This window comes from Castor canadensis, chromosome 9, assembly GCF_047511655.1.
Source record: "Castor canadensis chromosome 9, mCasCan1.hap1v2, whole genome shotgun sequence".
In the NCBI taxonomy this organism is placed as follows: domain Eukaryota; kingdom Metazoa; phylum Chordata; class Mammalia; order Rodentia; family Castoridae; genus Castor; species Castor canadensis.
Window position 1 is genome coordinate 88,778,369 of NC_133394.1, and position 22,151 is coordinate 88,800,519.

A 22,151-nucleotide genomic window follows, 5' to 3' on the forward strand; every position below is an offset into this window, starting at 1 on the left:
GTAGAAATTATGAGCCACCTGACTCTGTAAGTTTGTCTTGCCTAAAGTAAAAGTAAGCTTTCTCTTATCCTAATAGGAGGCAGTGTTAAAACTTAGGACTAGGTGGCCACTGGTGTTGGACTCCTACCCTTCTGCAGAGACTCAGATAGGGACATAGTCTAATTTGATTTCTTTTCAAAGCAACAGCTGCCAGGTCCTTGAGAAATAGACTTTTCTCCAGGGTCTGTCAATTAGCAAGAAGCTTTAAAGCTTTATAAGCTTTTCAAAGGCCAGAGAAAGATTTTGCAATTATAAGTTTTCTAAAGTCAACTATTTAGGAAAAGGGAGGTCTGAGACCCATAGTCAGGAAGAAATATGATTTGATTAAAGTTTAAAGGTTAATCAAGCTAAGGAAAAAAGGTAATTGTTATTTTGCTCATCAGAATAACATTAAAAAGTGAGAGACAAAAGCTCAAGACCTGGCAAAACCAGATCACTTAACAAATAGAGAAGACAAAGGACAGAATTCCAAGAGGAAGAGAAGACTGACCTCCTGGAAGAGGTCAAGTAGAACAAGGCTGAGAAAAGGTCCCAGGGTCATTAGAGACCTTCCTCCTTCAGTACAGACTGATGGTACAAAGATTTCTCTTCCTCTTCTGTATAACTTTTATTACTTTATTCATTATTTCAGTATAACAAATATTGCAGTTTGCTGTATCATATTGCTAATCATAGAAAGTTTTTTTTTTTTTCTTACTATATTTGACCATATTTTGTATTCAGCCTCAAACTTCTCTGGCATGTGGCAGTAATACTATCTTTTTTTGAGTATGGAAAGTAGATTGAGTTGAGGAAATCCACTTGCTGACTTGAGCATGAACTCTCTATTCAAAATGGAAGAGAGTAGTGGGAAACACTGACAAGTACCCAGGCATTAGATTTGAGTGACTGTCAGGCTTCCATGCATGTTCAGATATGGCAATTAGGTAAAATAATGTTAGTAATCTTGCTCCTTAGGGGGATGATGTCTTTGGACTTTCACAGCTATGGGAAATACAAAACAAAATAAGACATTATTACTTTGGTAACTGATTGTCCTTGTGCAACAACCAGAAATAAAGAAGCCTCTTTCTATGCTTCAAGAGCACCCAGGGCTCAGTCAGGACACACAGGACACTGAGCTGCAATTTCCTGTTTACTTCTTGGCCTTACTCACCAGCCCAGAGACATTGAATGCAGGCTTGGTACATTGTCAGTGCTGCTTCTTATTCACCGTCCTTATCCAAGAAAGTTGCTTCATAATTTTTTGCTAAACAAGGGAATGAAAGTTGCTGTATGTTTAGTTTGAAAGTGGGGAAACTAAGGTTTAAGTTTAAGATTAAAGTCTGAGAAGTTTTGTATTTAGGAAGCTCTTTCCCTTTGTCTCTTTTCAATCTCTTAAATGTATCTCTGCTTTAAAAAATATAGCGAAAGACCTCCTTTCCTCTTGGAACCACTGCTGTTCTGTTTCTTTTGGAATAATAATATCAAAAACTGGTTCTCTGAGCTTGGAAGAAGTGCCAGACACTGTGCTAAGCACTATTGCACTCATGTTAAGCACTTTCTGGCTTCACTTAATATTCACAACCCAAGAGGGAGGTGGTACTGTTGTTCATTTTACAGAAGAGGAAACTAAGGAACAGAGAACACAGCCACCACCAATCTTCAGCAACCACATTAGAAGATGCTGCTTCTGCTAGGTGGAACCAACCCTTGAAGGGGTGTGTGGCTTGATAAGCAGAACATCTGCTGATTTCAGCTCTTATTGTCCCTGGTACAAGGGTTATTTGGAGCCCGGAAGCTGTGCAAGTTTAAATTACTTGTCTGGTTTTGCTAGTAAATACTCAAACTGAGAGTTGAACCAAAATCTGTCTTTCTTCCCCTAAAACAAATACTTACACAACTTGCCATTTTAAATTGTATCCTAAATTGATTTATCTAGAATAGGAGTAAGCAAACTTTTCCTATAATAGGCCAGAGAGTAAATATTTCAGGCATTGAGAGCTATCTGGCCTCTGTGACAATTACTGAGCTCTATCATTACAATGCAAAAGGAGCCTTAGACATTAGATAAACAGCTGTGCTGTGTTCAAAAAAGCTGTGTACACTGAAGCTTGAATTTCATGTAACATATTCTTCCTTTGATTTTTTTCAGTTATGTAACATTATAAAAACAAAACATTCTTAATTTGTGGGGGGTTCTAATAAAATAGATAAGCTTAACTTAACCCTTGGGCCAGACTTAACTAACTCCTATATAGACTAGTTCAAAAACATCCAATAAAGGAAATCATCACCTATTCCATGACCACTTCTTTTTTCCCTAACTCTAAATTCCTGGTAAAAAAAATTACAGAAACTAATTTCCCCTTTTTGGTGCCTGTTTTATTCTAATGTGGTTACTGTGATTAGTTATTTTCTAGATAGATTATAATATATTATTCATGAAACTTGAGATGTTCCTTTTTCCTGTAGTTATTTTGCTGATATAGTAGTGATCCTGATTTGTTTTTATACTTCTGTGATTCTCTTAGCTAGAATTTAAGTTATATTGGAAAAGTAAAGTTTTTAATTATTTATTATTACTTGTTTTTAGTGGAGAAAAGGAAATGAGATGTAGATGAAGCTCAAAAAATTGTGTTTGGATTACTAGAAAATAGATTTCTTCTACCCTAACATCAAACTTGAGGGTCTGGTACATCCCAAGATAACCCTTGAAAGATTTCAGCTTCATACCTTGACTTTCCTACCCAAGTCTTTTTAGACACCTAAAAATACCACTTGCTTAGAACTCTTTATTTAGGAAGAATTGATGCAACAAATGGCCAAATTGCAAAAACTGGAAGCTCGTCTATCTATCAAATGACCATTAATTTAATACACATCTAATTCTCTCTGTAATTAATTACCACCATTCAGACATTTGTCTGGCTTCTTTTCTTCAGTCTTTTCAGGTATCACTCAGTTCCCTGTAACTCTGTACTCTAGCCACAGAGGTCTTTCTCTTTCTCTCTCTCTTTTTTTTCAGTACTGGGGCTTGAACTCAGGGCCTTCACCTTGAGCCACTCCACCAGCCCTATTTTTGTGAAAGTTTTTTTGAGATGAGGGTCCCATGAACTATTTCCCCGGGTTGGGTTTGAACCACCATCCTCCTGATCTCTGTATCCTGAGTAGCCACAGGTGCCTGGCTCTTTCTTTCTTTCTTTTTTTTTTTAAACAAGGGCCACTAATTCTGTCTACATTTTCCCCTACTCCTTTTTACACTTCCCCAAGAACTTTTTATCAGGACCCTAGACTTGCTTAGTTTCCAGTTTTACATTTCTGTTGTATCCCCTTCCATACTCTTCACACTTGAAATTATTTGTTCAAGGTTTATCTCTTAACCTGTGTTCTATGTGAAGACTTGCCCAATATTGTAGCCACGAGACTCATTTAATGGCTAATATGTAGTAATGAGGCTCATCATATATTTTTTGGAAGAGTGAAAAAGTGTTTTCAGCTTCTTTTTGTGTATACTTATTCCATTTAGTCCAACAAAAATGACTTTTACATGTTGAATATTTATTAGGATTCGTTTGACCTGAGGTCTATTTAAAGAGATGCAGGCCTGAGTTAAAAGTGAGAAGCTTCTAGCTTCTGTTTATGACATAGATCTAGGTATAATTTTATCTTGTTTCAATCTCTGCTGGCTCTTAAATCTGGAGTTTTCAGCATGGTATCTGCTAGGGCCTGAAGTTTATGTGCTTGACTTTCCCTTAATTTGTTTATGAAGTTATGTGGACAATGAAGTGATTTCCCTTTGTGACTTTCTATTCTCTAGTAATGACTGGGACAATGAAAACAAAGGAAACGGGAAAGCCTGATCTTGTATCCAGTTAAGGAGCTAATGTCTGGGATGGGTGCAGCCAGGGACTGTATCTCAGACGTATATCGCAAGGGCTGGTAGCTTTAAACTGTGGGCTTCCTCTGAGCCTCTTTCCTTTACCATGCTTAAATATGGTAAAGGTTAGATATGTAGGTATTCAGAATGTGTGTATTTTAGTTTTAATATTTTTGAGACAATCTTTGGAACCAGTAAAGATGATAATATTGTCATAATAAATGTGTATTCCCCACCTGGAGGTGCATTGTATTTTGTCAGTCTTACTACTAGAACCATTTCATTTAGAAGGGAAATCAGGAATTTCAAGTACCCATCAGGACCAGCCCATCTGCTTTATATTTCAACTGTCAGCACAATTTTCTGAATTTCCTGCTCATGTCACATGCATAGAAAGAACAAACTAACCACTAAGTTTTAACAGATTCTTTGCATGTCCTTATTTGTGAACACAGGGTGATTATTCTAAGAAAAAAAGGGGAACCCAGTGTTCATAGAACTCTCTTGAAAGTTGTACTGCACAACCAAATAGTGACTATTTCCATGAGTGCTGGGCGTAGACCCTCAGTTGGGAAGCCCTGGTAGGAATGCAAATGGGAATTGCAAGTGTTCCTCAGAGTCCTAAGATTAGGATGATGCCCCCAGTGCGGCAAAAGCCCATGAGGAATAAGAAGATAGCAAAGTAGAATTCTAGCACACCTCGTGTGGTGAGGCAGGCAGTTGGATAAGGGCTGACTGTGTCAAACCTGTTGGGGGTGTGGAATTTCACTATTCAATATGGTGAGATTACTAGGTGGCATGAAATTGAGGTCCTCCTCTCGTGGCCCCTCCCCAGATAGTTTGACAGCCAAGCAGTGATTACCTGGGTGTGGGGAGTCATGCACCTGTACTGTTTAGTAAATAAGGGCAGGCACTGGTACATCTTTGCCCTCCTAGTTTAGCACTACCAATGGAAGATCATAAAGCAGTCATTATGCCTTCAAGATGCAAAAGTGACCTTGATATAGGAAATATGCCCCAAAAGGAGGATTATAGGGGCATTATCTTAATCATTGGCCCAGGATGTGAGTGTTTTGGAGTTTTAGAATAGAATCTTTTAGCCAGGGATATTCCCTTGGTCCTGGCTCATGTTTACCTATGCTAACAGGAATGCATAATTCATTCTGTACACAGACAGTCACGGATTGGGGATATCTCCATATGACTTTGTATTTAAAGTAATATCAAGAATTTATACACTTGACAACTGTTCTCCCATAGCATACCACCATCTTCCACATATTTCCATAACATTCTCTTCCCTTTATATTGTTTGCCTAGATTTTATGCCTTATAGTATAAAATTAAGCCTATGGAGCTTGATTTGTTCATGAATACCTAGAATTCTGTGTCTATGGAGCTTGATTTGTTCATGAATACCTAGAATTCTGTGTAGATGAGGCACCTGGGGCAGTTTCCTAAGTAGCCTGATCTATGCTGTGAATTTTCTTTGACTTTAAAACCCTCACATATATTTTGTCTGAAAATTTTGGTAAAATAGTTCTCTCTCTCTCTCCTTTTCCTATTTTTCTTTACTGAATTCTTTCCCTTAAACAAACAAAAAACCCTATAAAATAGTACTACTGAGAATCCCAGAGATTGGGGTTTGGAAGAAACACTATTCCCTTGAAAACTATTTCTACCCCAAAAGTTCTAGTCATAATGTAAAAGTATTTTCACTCCTGTTGGCATTGGTGTCATTTGTAGTCTTATTTACTTGAAGTTCATTCTCTTAGTAAATAGATTTAAATGCTAGACAGGGTAAATTGATTGAATATAGCCTCTGATTTCCTAGGACTCAATGAATCATGGCAGAAGAGAGAACTAAAAATAATCACAAAGCCATAATTCATTCCATTGTAAAAGTGCTAAAGATTAAAATATAGAGAATATACATAGAGAAATATATTTATTATATAGTCCAGAAGGGCATTTTCTAGACAAGGAAGGCTTCTCAAGTGATTTAAGTTGAGGCCTATAGGAAAAATAGGTGGTTGTTAGGATGAAGAGGGTGACAAGCAGAGCCCAGAGTGGGCATGTTAAGGCTAGAGGAGCCCAGCGTCCGGAGTAAAAGGACATCAGTGCAGTTTTGTGTAGGTAGTATTGAGCCACCATCAGAGGTAATCGATTATGAAATCATAAGGTTGAATTTTTGCATTAGTATGTATATATTATTTGCCCAAAAGGTCTGTCGTGGATTTGCCATACACTTGCTGGGTTTTTTATATTCACCTTCTCTTATTTAAATATATAAAGTAAATGCTGTTCTAGCACCATAAAGTCTGGGAAAATTCTGCCTTGGGGTAATGCTGCTTGAACCAAAATATTCTTTACCTAGACACAAAAGTTCCTATGGGATCATTTGTCTAACCCCAAAGAGTGATTTTTTTCCTTACATGCTTTTAAGATATATTTGAAACAGTCTGTAGCACTTGGGAAGATTGTGGATTAATTATTGCCTTTCTTAACATAAACTGATATTATTATTTTAAATGTTACTTGAAATAGAAAGGAATTTATAGAATTTAGACAATTTAAAGGAAAAAAACTGAAATTTGATTTAACTCTGTTATGCTTTCCGAATTATTTTCTAGTGTTTTCTTAAAAAATATGCATGTGGGATTTGAATCTGAGCTTTGCTGACTGTTTTGTTTTTCTTTTGCCCACTTTAGTCCAACGGGATTGCAGCCCTCATTGCAATTTTGGTGTTATTGTTGCTCTTGGGCATCGGTTTGATGTGGTGGTTTTGGCCTCTTTGCTGCAAGGTGGTAAGTAAGAAGGATTTGCAACTCAACTGTTTTTTAATCAGTAAGATATAAAGTGAGGCCTGAAATATAAATGAATGCCATGTGGTTTGATAACAGCAAAATTTTGGTTACCAGCTTGAGTGTTATTTTACTGCTAATATGTACAAGAAAACATGTTAATAATGTCTATTATAAAACTTCATCTAAAAAGTTCTCCAAAACTAGGTTTGAGGGAGAAGGGTTGAGAAATGTTGGGGAATTCTTTATCAAAGGTAATTTCACTCAAGTATGAGAAAAATTCAATAAATCTGATCAAATCAAATCTAATCAAATAGTTATCAACTGAGAGCAGTTGATAATGTCACTTTGTTTTAAGTACTTACTGAATCTTTTATTCTTTGAAAGATCATCTATTTCAGAATCTTCTTTGTCTCTTGAAAATATTTGAGAAATAAGCCAAATGCAGATGTTAGGGTATCTGTTGAATAGTCACTTTTGGAATAATGATAAATGGTTTTAATTTGTGTCATTTTTCATGTTTGTGTGTAGCCTAGTGAAATAATATGGGCTTGTTTTAGTTCCCTGCTACTGATGTAACAAATTGCCACAAACATGGTAGTGTAAAGAAACAAACAAAAAATTGTTATCCAGTAGTTGAACGACCACAGCTCTGACATGGGTCTCACTGGGCTTAACTGGGATCAAAGATGTCAATAGGAATGCATCTTCTTGAAGTTCTAGGGGAGAATCCATTTCCTTGTCTTTTCCAGCTTTAAGAGGTCATCTATATTCCTTGCCTTATGGCCTCTTTTCTCCATCCTAAAAGCGAGGATTATTGTATTTCCTTGTTCATTCATCTGTAGTCACATCACTCTTTCTGAACTCAGCAGAGTTCAGATGGCTTTAAGGAACCATCAATTAGGCTGAAACCACTTGGATAATCCAGGATCATTTCCCATCTCATGGCCCTTAATCACATCTGCAAAATCCCTTTTGCCATTTCACAGTACCAGGGAAATCAGTGATGGGCATCTTTGTGGAGGTACATTCTGCCTACCATAGGGTGGTATATTAAGAAACACATTTCAAGCAATTCAATTTAGATTATTGAGATTTCAAAGAAAAGATTGTCCCAAGGAAGACTTTTTTTAAAGCATACCTACTACTTGTTTTGAAAGTGTTCCTTTTATTATAAGCACATGATATAGAACTTTATATTCTTTAATCATGGTGGTATTTTGTATGATATTACTAGCCCACCTTTCTCTCTCTCACCTTTGCTGACTGATTTCAGCTTCCTTGCCATTTCAGGCAGTGCTTTCTATCACCCCTGTACTTATTATTAATGTACTTCAGTCTGTGTTCATGAAACAACTTTACAACGCTTTATCTCAGAGCAGTTGGCCCATGGAGGAGACACAGAATTAACAGACAGTAGGAGAGACAAGAAGCATCCTGTCTCTTTGCTGACCTAATCAGTTTCCTTCTACAGCAATTTATGCTCAGTTTCCTGATGTAATCTTGATTATCCTAGATATCTCTATTTTAGGGTGGCTAGCATTCTTGAGTCTCAAATTAAAAAGCAAAAAGATACTGTGAATTGTGCGCATTTTTTTTTTTTTTAACTTAAACTTTCCGATGGTGGATTTCTTCTCTTCATTACTTTGTTGTTTCATTTACTTTTGACTGTAGGGCTCAAAAGTGTCAATGTGTATGATTGTTTTTTGAAAGACATGTGCAAAAACTGATCTCTTTGGGAGATTGTTAGACGTGCTCAAATATAGGCTTTTAATACCATTGTGGAAACTATAAAGGGAATCATTGGGTAGCAGATCTAGATCCAGTCTAACTTTGCAGTTTATAAACCATAGAGTTATCTTTATGCAAGACATAGAGCGGTCCTTTTAGTTGTGTGACAGGATGTCAGAAAGACTTCATTCTCAAAAATATATGAATGCTTATTAGTTCTGGAATTTATTTAATAGAGAGCCACCTTTATTTTTATACTTAGAAGTGTGGAATGAATAGTGGCTATTCCAAAGTATGAGCCTTTATTTATACCTAGGTGTAAGTGAAAAGTAAATGTTTTCTAAAAGAGTTTTAAAAACAGGGAGAAGGTAAAGATGAAATTCTATACTCAGCCCTCAGCAAACAGGTATCGACCATCTTTTAGGTGCCAGTTACTGTGTTAGGAACTGGGGATACAACACCACCTGTGATGTGATATGGAAATTCACATTTTAATATAGAAACAAATAAATGTGGGCTAGTTAGTATAAATAAAGAGTCATGAATACTCAGTAGCAACATGTGTAAAGCACAGTAAGAACATCAAGGGGGTGTTTTAGGGAAACCTGGATGAGTCCATGACCCCAAACTGAGTTTTGAATGATGATTAAGATGTTGACAGTTAATGAGGGACATTTCAGAGGAAGAGCGATATGAGTTACTCTGGAGCCCTTTGGGAAGTTGCTAGGCTGAGACATGATAGTTTAGATTTCAGCAAAAAGCATATGAGGGAGGGGCTCCTGTGTCTTATAGGACATCTGAAATCATTCTAGAGGTGACAAAAAGCCACTGGAGAGGAGTTTTACTTTCTGTATGGTAGTGTCAGGGTCTGGTCCTGGTGGAGATTAAGACTGTTCCAACCAAGTTCTCTCAACAGTTGAATTAGGACATTAATGACAATGCAGCTTGGATATGTCCAGAGTACGTATTTCTAACAAAGTGTAGAGGCTAGTTTTAAGCTGGAAAGGAAATGTGCTACAGGAAACATGAGAGGTGTTATGAAAAGAGGGGGAAGGACTAGAACCTTGCGAAAAAGGATCTTGAATATTTCAAATGGTGTTGCAATACAATTGTAAGATGTTTATTTTGTCCCTTTTAGATAATGTATTTGTGTAATGCTGAAATTAGAATGTGGTTACTTAAATCATTCTTAGCAGTACTAAAATATTTGGGATCAATTTGACTTTGTCTAACATTACCAGTAATATAAATTTTTAATGAAAAATGGAATGCAGTTATTTCAACTTGTTTGAATGTATTTTAAGTCCCAGCACCAAATATTTAAATCCAATCTTTCAACAGAAGCATGGCTAAACAGTAGAAAGTCTGCTCTCAGGCATGTTTAGAATATGTCAACCATCCACCTCTGTGGACACTGTGTGCTTAGGAGCACTTGTCAAGATGCAGAGCCTAGAAAAATGTCCTAACAGAGGCCTCAAGATTCAATCATTTCATATCGGATGTGATATGAAATATTATGAAATTATTGAATCATTCATTGTTCAGAGAGTAAAATTGCATGGATATCTAATCAATGACTCAGGGATGAAAATGTTACTTACATTTTAGACAGAGATAGGGGGACTTTCCAGGATATTTTAGGTGGGTCTTAAATGCAAACACAAGTCTTATAAGAGCAACACAGAGGGAAATTCGACAACAGAAGGAGAGAAGGGAATGTGTCCATGGAGGCAGAACTGGAGTGATGCAGCCACAGCTTAGGAAAGCAGGGTGAGCCAAAGCTACAGAGACATGGAACAGATTCACCTCTGGAGCCTGCAGAAGGATCATCTCTGCCAACACCTAATTTTTAACTCTGAAAGATTCAATTCAGACTCCTGACTTCTAGAACTGAAAGAAAACACATTTCTGCTTCTTAAAGCCACTAGGTTTATGATCATTTGTTGTAGTGCAGTAAAAAGGAATATATTTTCAGAACTGTTCTGATATTCCCATGTTGGAAAGCACTGGTTAGAATAACCCTTTAGTTTGGGGGAGGTTAACTGTCAAGTAATTGTGCATAATACTTTGTGTATTGGATAGAATTTACTTACTGTCTCAGAGTGACAAGGGATTTGGAGGCAAAGCAGATTTATAATCTTCAGAAGTGTCCAAGGCGTATTAGAATCATTTGATGCCGGGGATTATGGACAGATTTCTCAGGATGATAGTTCTCGAAAGAAGGAGCCAGTACAATTGCATTCTCATTTGGAAATGGGATCATTGAGTCTCTTGAAAGCCAGAGGTTGACCTTTTTACCCTGCAGAGAAAAGCAAAGAAGGGGAACATTCAACTAAGCACTGATATGTGCGAAACTGTGGCATGCACCTGGTTAGATGTTCCAGTTCAGTACCAGAGATCGAAAAACAAACCAAAGTCATAAATTTTCCTTCTAAATGGAATAATGAAACCCAATTGAAATTGTTCTAGGAAGGAGGAGAAGTAGAAGAGGGAGACTAATGGAGGGTGAATCTAACTAAGAGATATTGTAAGCACTAATGTAAATATCACAATGTATCCCCCTGTACAATTACTATATGCTAATAATAAGTTTTTAAAAAGACATTTTCCTTCTGAAATATTTTTATTCAAACTCTAGCCAAAAATTGTAGTGTAAAATAGTACCATTTTGGTAATATGAAAATAAAATTATAACTAAGTAATTATAGAGCATTATCATTTGTTTAAAAATCTTTCTTCTCTTATAGTTTAATAATTCCATGAAAGCAAGTACTGTGCAAACTTTTATTAGCATATATTAGTTGTATAAAGGGGTTTCATTGTGATATTTATTTTTTTTTATTTTTATTTTCTTTTAACTATTCATGTTTTTTTTTTTTTCATTTTCCTTTTATTATTCATATGTGCATACAAGGCTTGGTTCATTTCTCCCCCCTGCCCCCACCCCCTCCCTTACCACCCACTCCACCCCCTCCCGCTCCTCCCCCCTCAATACCCAGCAGAAACTATTTTGCCCTTATCTCTAATTTTGTTGTAGAGAGAGTATAAGCAATAATAGGAAGGAACAAGGGGTTTTGCTGGTTGAGATAAGGATAGCTATACAGGGCATTGACTCACATTGATTTCCTGTGCGTGGGTGTTACCTTCTAGGTTAATTCTTTTTAATCTAACCTTTTCTCTAGTTCCTGGTCCCCTTTTCCTATTGGCCTCAGTTGCTTTAAGGTATCTGCTTTAGTTTCTCTGCATTAAGGGCAACAAATGCTAGCTAGTTTTTTAGGTGTCTTGCATACAATGTACCTGTTTCAAATTCTCCCCCATCTCTCCCCTTTACTTCCCTCCCCACTTCTTGAAATAATTTCCAGAGATTTTATTGAATTTGTGTGGTAAAAAAACATGTATTTTTACTTCTAACTGAAATTTATCATTTCCTACATTCATGAATTTAGTCAACAACCCACAGAACTATCATCTTTGTCAACAATAGTAATCACAGATACCCTTTGTCACATTTGTAACTAAATTTTATTATTTTTTAACCACACTGTATTTGGATTTGAACTCAGGGCATTGCACTTACTAAGCAGGTGCACTATCACTTGAACTACATCCTCAGTCCTTATTTACTTTTAGTTATCTTTCAGATAAGATTGTCATTTTGTTTTTCAGTGCTGGCCTGGGAACACAATCTTCCTGTGCCTCTCACATAGCTGGGATTACAGATGTACACCATGATGCTCAGCTTGTTATTGCTTGAGATGGGGTCTTGCTAGCTTTTTTGCACAGATTAGCTTCAAACTGTGATCCTCCCAATCTATGCCTCCCAAGTAGCTGGGATTATAGGTGTCTTCCACCACACCCAACCAAAAAACACACGTAATTCTATAGCAGATTTTTTTTTGCAGATTTAATAAATATATTACAGAATAATTAAGTCTTTTAAATCCTGTATATTTTGATTTAGCTTAATTATTATGAAAATTGGCCCATAGTTCACCAGACTCCCAAAGCAGAGAATGGCATAAAAAGGGTAAAGGAAGGGTTAAAGAATATCTGGTCAACAAGATGCTTTTAATGTGAGACTGTTTTATAATTTTAAATCTTGCCATTCATTTTAATGAGTATTTTTAAAAGACGAAAGGGAGAGATAAAATCAGTGCAAATGTTGCTGACAGTGTCCTTTGTATGCTTTGGCTGTCCATGACAAAGTAGAAATCAGAATTTTATCCTGCAATACTTTCTTCTTTTTTTTTTGTGGGACTGGGGTTTGAACTCAGGGCTTTGCACCTGCAAAGCAGGCATGCTACTGTTTGAGACACACCTCCAGTTCATTTTGCTGTGGTTATTCTGGAGATGAGGGTGGGGCTTCTTGAACTATTGATCCGGGCTGGCCTTGAACCTTGATCCTCCAGATCTCAGCCTCCCAAGTAGATAAGATTGTATGTATGAACCACCTGTGCCTGGCTCAATTAATACTTTTAATAAAAGAGCACTTCTGAAAAGTTGAATTTTCAGGCATTACTGCAAGATGTGTTCAGTTTCCTCATAAGGAGAACAGTTCTCCTTTTTATGTAAAGTCTTTTCTTACTGCATGTATAAAAGCATCCTTTGCTCACTGAGTATCCCAACATCCATACTCCAGGGCCATCTTTCTTCTACAAACACATCAGCATCATCCTTCCTTTTTCCTTAGATTAAAAGGAGGAGTGCAGGGTTATAACAAAACTTACTGTGTATTGAATTATGAATGTGACATCAGCAAATATAGATGCTTTCATTATTATTGTTTAGCTTAGAGGATATGTTGAGTTTATGGCAGATTTGTTTTCCTAATGAGGATAGTAGAAATGACACTTGCATGGATGCCTCATTTGGGATAACCAGACACTCCTCAGAATTACAGATGTAAGGCTAATGAGGTGGCAAACAGGCTTTCTGCAGTGCTGTCAATGAGTGTGTTAGATAGCTGCAAATAAACACTTGAATACTCCAGAAATCATAAATGTTCGCTTTGCTCTAGTGGTCTTGGCTAATGTTTCAAAGGACTGCAAGTTCACTTTTCTTTAGTGCATTTAGGACATTACAGAAAGATCTCACAAATTTTAATTTAAAAAGTTAACTTTTTAAAGCCCAATTTGCTGATAAGTTGAGATCCATGATGGGGGCGTACATGACTGGGGCTGTACAGAATCATTTTCTTAGCCAGCAACAGTAATAATTTTTGTATATTGCCCTTTTTTATTATTATTATCAAAGAAGGCTCCTTGTGCCTTTATTGAGTTACTTTGGAGCAGCCTGATTTTTTTTTGGGAATGCACAATAAAACATAGTAATTTAAAATTTAATATGTCTTCCTTGCACCATTAATTAAAATGACTTACGTTTGGTTGCCTTGCAGTGTGATGTCAGAATGTGTGGCTTCCATGATGATGTTCTCCAACAGAGCATCATTTATACAACAGGGAATCAAATTCTTCCTTGTCTTAGTGTATTTGCTTTGATAGCAACCTCTTTACTTAACTCTTGGCAGGGTTACTCTCGCACTGTTCCTCCCAGGCCTCATGTGGCATTTTAGGTTGCATTTATTGTCTAGACTTTTGGCCACTTGTTTGTTCAAAGTAAGATTCCTTGAACATTGATGAATTTGCCAAGGAGGAAAGGAAAGGAGGGTAAAATAATCTGAACCAATTTTTTGGTCTGGATGCTGAATACATCTAACTTTATGGAATTCAGAAAACAAGGACTTCCCCAGTACTGATATAAGAAAACTTTGCGTTTACATGCTTCAGAAGGAAGGCACTGCGCTTGCTCTCTGATCTTACCAAGAAGAAAAGGGGGAATTAAAGGAAGACCCACATATATTTTAAGTAAATTCTTATAAACACTAAGAATGTTTTCTCTATTGTCTGTGGATTTGTGGGCATTGAGATGACATTGCTGAAGAACTGGACATTTCTTTTTGTCACTGGCAAGAATCACTTCTGAAATACTACTTGATATACAGTCATTGTACAGTATCTGTTTTTTTTAATCCAAAGCAGTTCAATGTTGACAGTTCTTTTCACTCTTTTCTGAATATCGGAACATATGATCGCACCAAGCTGGCTGCAGGCTCCAGTGCTGACATTTTCTAGCGCAAAGAATGCCCACATCACTTGAACATTTGAAAAGTGTTAATGAGCAGATCAAAAGGACTGTTGCCTGAAGCAGCTAACTTTTTTTTTTTTAAAGAAATAGGCTCTCCTCCAAACTGAAATCTTCATTCTAGCAGTTAAGTAGATGCGATGTAATCCTCCCTGATGATGATAATAACAAATGAAAAAAAATTGGAGAAGAATCAAACTCTGCATATGGTTCATAAAGTGATGAAAGTGTTTTCCAGAATTTTCAATACAGAGCTGAAGGATGCTAAGCGGAAAAAATCCTGGCAAGTAGGCAATATTATGCCTTTTAAAATCTGCAAATTCTCATAAAATATGGTGCATATGAATACATCCTTTTCTGAAATGAATGTGTTCTTGCACAATTTAATATAAGAATGGGATTCTCATGACTGTTATTTTTAATGTATTTGGACAACTGTAAATTTTCCTTTTATCCTGAGTTAGTTTTACAGAAATGTATGGGTTTCTGTTTAAAACAGATTATTACCATTTTTGGCTTATGGGTCAAATGGCTCCCAATGATTTTCACCCTCTTTTGTTATTTATGAGGTCTTGTGGTAAAGTGAAAAAAAGGGAATATTTTCAAACATCACAAGAAAACCATTCTATTTCCTCAACCAGCATTTCTAGGTGAGCAATGTTAGGCGTATTAGTTGATGTGTTATTTTTCTCTAAAATAGAGACAAATTCTTACATAGTTATAATTAGCTTTAAATAAGTCTATCCAATTTCCTATCATCTGTGTTTCTGTCCATCCACACTAGTAAGTAACAACTGCTTGGCAAACTATAGGTCTTATTTTCTACCTACTTCTTGGCAGTCTGACCTTTATTTAAAAGGATGTCATATGGCAGAAATTGAACACAGAGTTTGGAAGTAGGTGGACCTGAGTCCTGGGTTTCAATCCTGATTATGTTTTCTCTTTGTATGTACTTGGGCAATTATTGAAATTACAGCCTTTATTGTTTCATATTTAAAGTGGAGATAAGTGCAGCAATTGCACCATTATTATGAAAATAAGTGAAAAAGAGTCTGTGCCATATGGCAACCCCAGTAAGGGATGGAGAGCACACAGATGAGCCTTAGCTGGAAATATTGTGATATATTTATTTTATTATTTTATCAGAAATTTCATTTTTGAAAAGATCTATAATTAATCTAATTTTATACTTTAGATGAAGAAATTTAGAATGGTCTTACGTCTTTCCAGTTGCCACTGAGTTCACTAGTTCTCTGACTTTATCAGTTGACAGAGAAATTTGATGCTTCATTTTCTTTGGAACTACTAATATTTATATTTCAGTTTCATGGAAATCTATCTCTACTTATTATTTTATATTTTAATCACTATTTCACTTATAAATTTAGAGATTAGCTATGGTCCTTTGTGAACATTCTTAATTCCTTCTGCTCTACTTTGGTGTCTGCCCTCTGAAGAGCAGTTTATTAGGCACTGATGATATTTATAAAGGAAGAGAAATGACTCAAAATTACAAAATACACATATAAATCCAAGTTAATGAAATATGAAAGGTTGTGTGTGGGAATGTATATTTTTAGAGGTTTTAAGCATTCTAGGTAAAACAATAGATAGTTGGTAGACTGGTCTGTGATGGCTAAATGTGACCTAATGTGGAAATGGTCATTGTATTTGAAGGAAGCAGAGGGATTAATAGTCTGTCTGAAGTAAAGGTACATGTAGAGAAGTGTTTATAGATAGGATGTTAGGGCTAAACTGTAGAGGGACTGATAAACTGTGCTGTGACATTTGAACAATGAGAACAGAACAGGTCATGCAGATGCACTGAGAAAGGTTTTTGGTTTTCCAGTTTATAGCTTATGTTAGATAAAGGCTTTCCTAGAAAGTGAAAGGAGAAAAGGTCTATTGTGACCTTGACAGAAGTCCTCATAGAAAGATTTTAAATGGAAACAATATTCCCAAAGCAATTGTGAAGCTAGATACTCTACAGGATAGTAAGTATGATTTAAAAAAAGGAAGGTTTATGGAAGAGGATACTCAGAAATTCTCAGGAGGATATAGTATAGAACAGGGTTGGGGATGCTATTTGTATTCTTAGAAATTTATATATCAGTATTAGATGTGCAGGTAATAACCAGAGTAAGTCTCAGATTCTTACAATGAAATGAAAATGAGCTCAGGTATATTTTGCCCAAACTTAGTGGAATAGAATGATATGCCTTGATCTATCACTAGTGAGAGAATGCCAGAGAACACTTTATGGTAATTTGTAAAACTAAGAAAGGAAGCCTAATGTGTATGATTCTCTTAATAAAATTCAACAATTAATTGATTCAGAGTGTAGGCATTTTCAACTAGAGAAATGATCAATTGAACTTCTGTTACAAGAATATTGACCTGGTTACATAGCTTAAAATGAGGGATGGGCTAGAGACAGAGATGTAGCTAGATGCTTAATTTAACTACAAGTATAGAATCTAACCATTGATGTCCCCCAAAAGGTATGGTAATTGCAGACTATCAATTAAGCTCATCAATATTATTAATAACAATGCTGAGAATGGAGCAGGTGAGGAATGATAAGGGTGAAATTGTTTTGAATGAACACCATTTAGTTCCTTGTATTGCTCTGCTATACTTAAAACTGCTATAAGTTCTGGAAACCAGAGTTGAGACATTGACTACCTGAATATGTCTCAAAGAAGCTGAACAAGATGACCAAATAATTCAGAATCATTTCATTAGAAATGCATGCTATCTTTGTTGCCCTTAATGCAGAGAAACTAAAGCAGATACCTTAAAGCAACTGAGGCCAATAGGAAAAGGAGACCAGGAACTAGAGAAAAGGTTAGATCAAAAAGAATTAACCTAGAAGGTAACACCCACGCACAGGAAATCAATGTGAGTCAATGCCCTGTATAGCTATCCTTATCTCAACCAGCAAAACCCCTTGTTCCTTCCTATTATTGCTTATACTCTCTCTACAACAAAATTAGAGATAAGGGCAAAATAGTTTCTGCTGGGTATTGAGGGGGGGAGCGGGAGGGGGTGGAGTGGGTGGTAAGGGAGGGGGTGGTGGCAGGGGGGAGAAATGAACCAAGCCTTGTATGCACATATGAATAATAAAAGAAAAATGAAAAAAAAAATAAAGACAAGTAAAAATGAAAAAAAAGAAATGCATGCTATCTTTAGTTTCCAAATGGATAAACTCAGTGGAAATGTAATTATTCTAGCACACAAATGTGATTATTCTAGCTTTTAAAAATAGGAAATTTTCTTCTCTGCAAGAAAAATTTTGTGTGTGTGTGTGTGTATGAGTGTGTATGTGTGTGGTTGCTGTGTTTCCAGATGGTAGGACCAGGAGTAAAAAGTGGAAACTATAAGAAAGAAGTTTTGGTTTCAATTGGGGAAAAGCTTTCAGATGATGAGTTCCTTGCCAGTAGAATGAATTATTTTGTGAGGTAATGAATTTCTTTATTGTAGCAGTCCAAACATAATTGGGCTACAACATGCTGGGATCTTATTCAGAATATTGAAGTTTTGGTTTTGTGTGCCTTGGAGGATCTGGAAAATGTTGCACTCAATTCTTTTAAGCTCCAGAGAATCCTGAGTTCATGGTGGGAATGGAATAGAATGAATCCTTTCTTCTTTCCTTGTCCTTCCTCTCTGTTGTCTATCCCCTTCCTTCCTTCTCTCCTCCTTTTTTCCCTTCCCTTTTCCATCTCTCTCATTTTCTCTTTTTATCTTTCCTATTTTCCTTCTGATTTACTTCCTTGAAAGTCTAATTTATGTCAGATATTCTACTATGTACTAGGAATGCAATGAGAAGTGAAGCAGACATAAAGACTGCTCCCATGGAATTTACAGTTATTTGGAGCTAGATAAAATTACTAACTCCAGAAAATGCTGGGAAAGAATAATAGGGAATCTGTGTGTGCGAAGGGGACCTTAGTTTCTTAGGGATGGTTGAGAAAGAGAGAGAGAGAGAGACAGAGAGACAGAGAGATTAAAGAAAGTATTGTAGATAAAAATGATTTGGTGAAGTCATTTAGAAGTGATAAAGAGATTATGGATTATGCCAACATTTTGAGGCTGTAACTAAAAAGAGTGACCTACAGGAAACAAGGAAGCTGAGAAAGAGAGTTTGTTTTTAAATGAAGATGGTTGGGTTGGTTTTGACCTTGCTGACAGATCTGGTTTTCATAGCTTGTTTTGGACATGAAGGCTGACAATGACGTGAAGTGCTTCCTTTTTGAATAAAGAAATGTACCTACAGCTTGAAAGTCTTATATTTGTTTGTTTTGTTTGACTCTCTTATTATTTTAAGTCTTAGTCCTTCGCAGTTGTTCACTTCTGGGTTAACTATGAAAAAGTCACAAATTTTTGTCTTTCAATTTTACTATGACCTAGAATTTCATGTTTATTGATAGAATAAAACTGAATTAAATAAAAGGATTAAATAGAAATAATGACAGTTATTATAGCATTTGAGAAGATATTCAGTCAAATTCAATTTTTGTCCAGTTATAGTCATGTACTTGTACTGCCTATCTGTGCATTCTTTCCTGAGGCTTAAATCTAAACTGAAATTTGAATGAAAAAATATATATACAGAAAATTATGGGCCAACTCTCCAGACATTATCAATAACATTAAAATTGTAAAACCCTTTCATTGTGGAAAATTTCAAGCATTTACAAAGAGACAGACTTATAGGTGAATCCCCATGTTCTCATCACTCAGCTTCAAAGATTCTCTACTTAATGTCAGTCTTATCTCATCCATACCTCCATCCATATTCCCATCTATTTTGATGAAAATATCAGAATCGTGCCATCTTATCTAGAAATATTTGTGTATACCTTTAAAAGATTATCAGTCTTTTAAAAACACAGCCCTGAAAATAGTAATATAATAATTAGTAATAATAAGTCCTGATGAATTTAAAGTGGTACCTCATTTTCAAATCAATATTGGCTTAAACCTTTATAAATTTAATAAAATAATTGAAATAACTGACATTTGATGAAGTGAAGTAGAGTTCTAGTTCAGATTTTCCTCTTAGTACAGAGTCTTGGATATGTACCTGAAGCCATTGGCTTCAGGTCAGATATTTTCAGTCTTAATGAGGTATAAGTCCCATATCCAGAATCAGAAAAGGTAATTTCAAATTAGGCTTTAGGCTCCATTCTTTTCACATGAAGAATATGTAAGATTTCATGAATAGTGAGTTAAAGGAATGGAATATTGACAGAAGAGTTGATTGTGATAAAGGTAGCTTCATACAACAATTTATATTCCCCTGGTTCTATGAATAAGATTGGCTCAGTCAGGAAAGTCTCACTGAAAATCTTATAGGATTTCAAACAAGCATCAGTAGAGCTGGAGCCATCTGAAAGCTTGATTGTCTAATGTCTAAGATCCATTCTCTTACACACCTGACTAATTAGCTAGGGGCTAGCCAGTGTCTCTCTGTCACCATCCTGCTTTCCACAAGATTATCATGAGCTTCCATACAGTTTGATGGTCTCAGGGTAGACTTCTGACAGTATCCTTTCCCTAGAGTAAGGGCTCCAGTAGTGTCAAGGGAGACTGAAAAGCCTCTTTAGACTTAGCTTCAGAAGTCATGTGGTGCTGGTGGAGTGGCTCAAACAGTAAGAGTGTCTGTCTAGCAAGTGTGAGGCCCTGAGTTCAAACCCCAGTACTGCAAAAAAAAAAAAAAAAGTCATGTGGTGCCACTTGTACCTCATTCTCTGGTTGAAATCTAGGAGTGTGAATGTAGTGGAATACCGCCCACCCCCCATTAAAAGAAAGCTAGTTAGTGGCAAGCCCAGATTCAAAGGGAGGGGCACAACTATTAGAAGGCAAGGTACTTAGAGGGACATCTATGAAGTTATCACAATATTTTGGTAACCTAATTATTTCTTTACTTTCTTACTATCTCTTTCCTGTGCCATGGAAAATTTACATTTTATTTATTTATTTTTTGGCACAGGTTATCAAGGATCCTCCTCCACCACCACCTCCTGTACCAAAAGAGGTAAATGAGTACTCAGTATGAGTGTTTTTCCCTCATTTGGTGAGGTATCATCACCAAATTTGTTCAATTTTATTTGTTGTTAAAAATTATGATCCTGAGTTTTGATATTTTACTTTATGAAAATCAGTTGTTATTTTTTATCTCATGGTTTCTTTCATCTGCTAGAAGAATGGACCCTCCATACATTGGTAGATTGGCCATCAGGAGCAACAGTACATAGAGATTCAATATACTTTTTAAGGCAACATAATAATTGTCTTGATGTCACTTCTTTTCTTTATAAAAAGTTGAAAGATCCAAAATGTTAATTTAAAGATGTTATTACTTTCTTCAAATTGATTATTTCTTTTGCATTACTCTGTTAGGCAAAATCCTATTAGTAACATAAAATAAAGGACTTAGTGATATTGTGACTTTTCAAAGCTTTTCAATTGTTTATCTTTTTACTACAAATTTCACAGAGTTCAAACTTACATATACATTGTAATGTAAATACATGTACATTATATATACATTGCTTTAAAATGATTGTTAAAATGCTTTATCTTTTTAAGTATGAAACAAAGAACAGATTTGGAATAAACAAATGATGCTCATAGTTAAAGAGAAACTTCTAGTAACTTAAGGGTGATGTAGAGATATACTAAGATCTGAGGAAGGAAAGGAGTCCTCATACCTTTTAGAATTTCATTTGAAGTTCATTTATCTGTCTATGTATGTAACATACACCCATATATACTACATATAATTTTTACATTTTTTGATAATGTATATGGCATTATTAAAAATGTTCATGTGTGAACCAGCACTGTAAACAATATATATATGTGCATATAGATATGCACACATATAATATATGTGTATATATATATAGGGGAGCTGGGGTTCAAAGTCAGGGTATCATGCTTGCAAAGCAGGAGCTCTACCACTTGAGCTATACTTCTAAAGCTAAACAGTATTCTAAGAAATTAGTTAAACCCATTAAAAATTGTATCTCCATAGGAGGAAGAAGAACCTCAACCCACCAAGAAATGGCCAACTGTGGATGCTTCCTATTATGGTGGTCGAGGGGTTGGAGGAATTAAAAGAATGGAGGTTAGTATCTTAAAAAAATAGAAGTTGCTAATCTGAAATATTTATTAGGTTTATAAATCGTGGAAATTGTGACTTTCACACCTCAACATCACAATATAATCCATTTTTACTTAACACTGGGTCTTTTCTGGATGCATTTCTTTTCTATGAGATCATCCTAGCCATTTCAAAACTGGTCAAGAAGAACTGGTTTCATTAGTCAAAGATTTATTTATAAGATCTCTGAAATCTAAAGGACAAGAGCACCAAGGCTCTTTCTTACTATTTTGGAAAAAATTACTGCATGGAGCATCAACTTTGAAAGAGCCAGCCATTTGAAATTGCAACAATGCTCTTCTTTGAAAAGATCCAATAGTTATGTACTATTTGAGGAGAAAATGTTAAAATATTCAGAGGAATGGATATGGCTTTATCACAAATATACAGGAAGCACATTGGAAAC

At 35.8% G+C, this 22,151-nt stretch overlaps 1 protein-coding gene across 3 annotated transcripts in view; it reads left to right on the forward strand.

Annotated features, from left to right (window-relative positions):
- The window catches only part of Antxr2 (ANTXR cell adhesion molecule 2), a 136,452-nt gene that overhangs the window by 52,291 nt on the left and 62,010 nt on the right, over positions 1 to 22,151 (forward strand). For all 3 annotated transcript variants that reach the window (XM_074041914.1, XM_074041915.1, XM_074041916.1), the window contains 3 exons: positions 6,610 to 6,705; positions 20,570 to 20,614; positions 21,617 to 21,709. In XM_074041914.1, the coding sequence (XP_073898015.1) occupies positions 6,610 to 6,705; positions 20,570 to 20,614; positions 21,617 to 21,709 (234 nt within the window). The remainder of the gene's footprint in view (positions 1 to 6,609; positions 6,706 to 20,569; positions 20,615 to 21,616; positions 21,710 to 22,151) is intronic.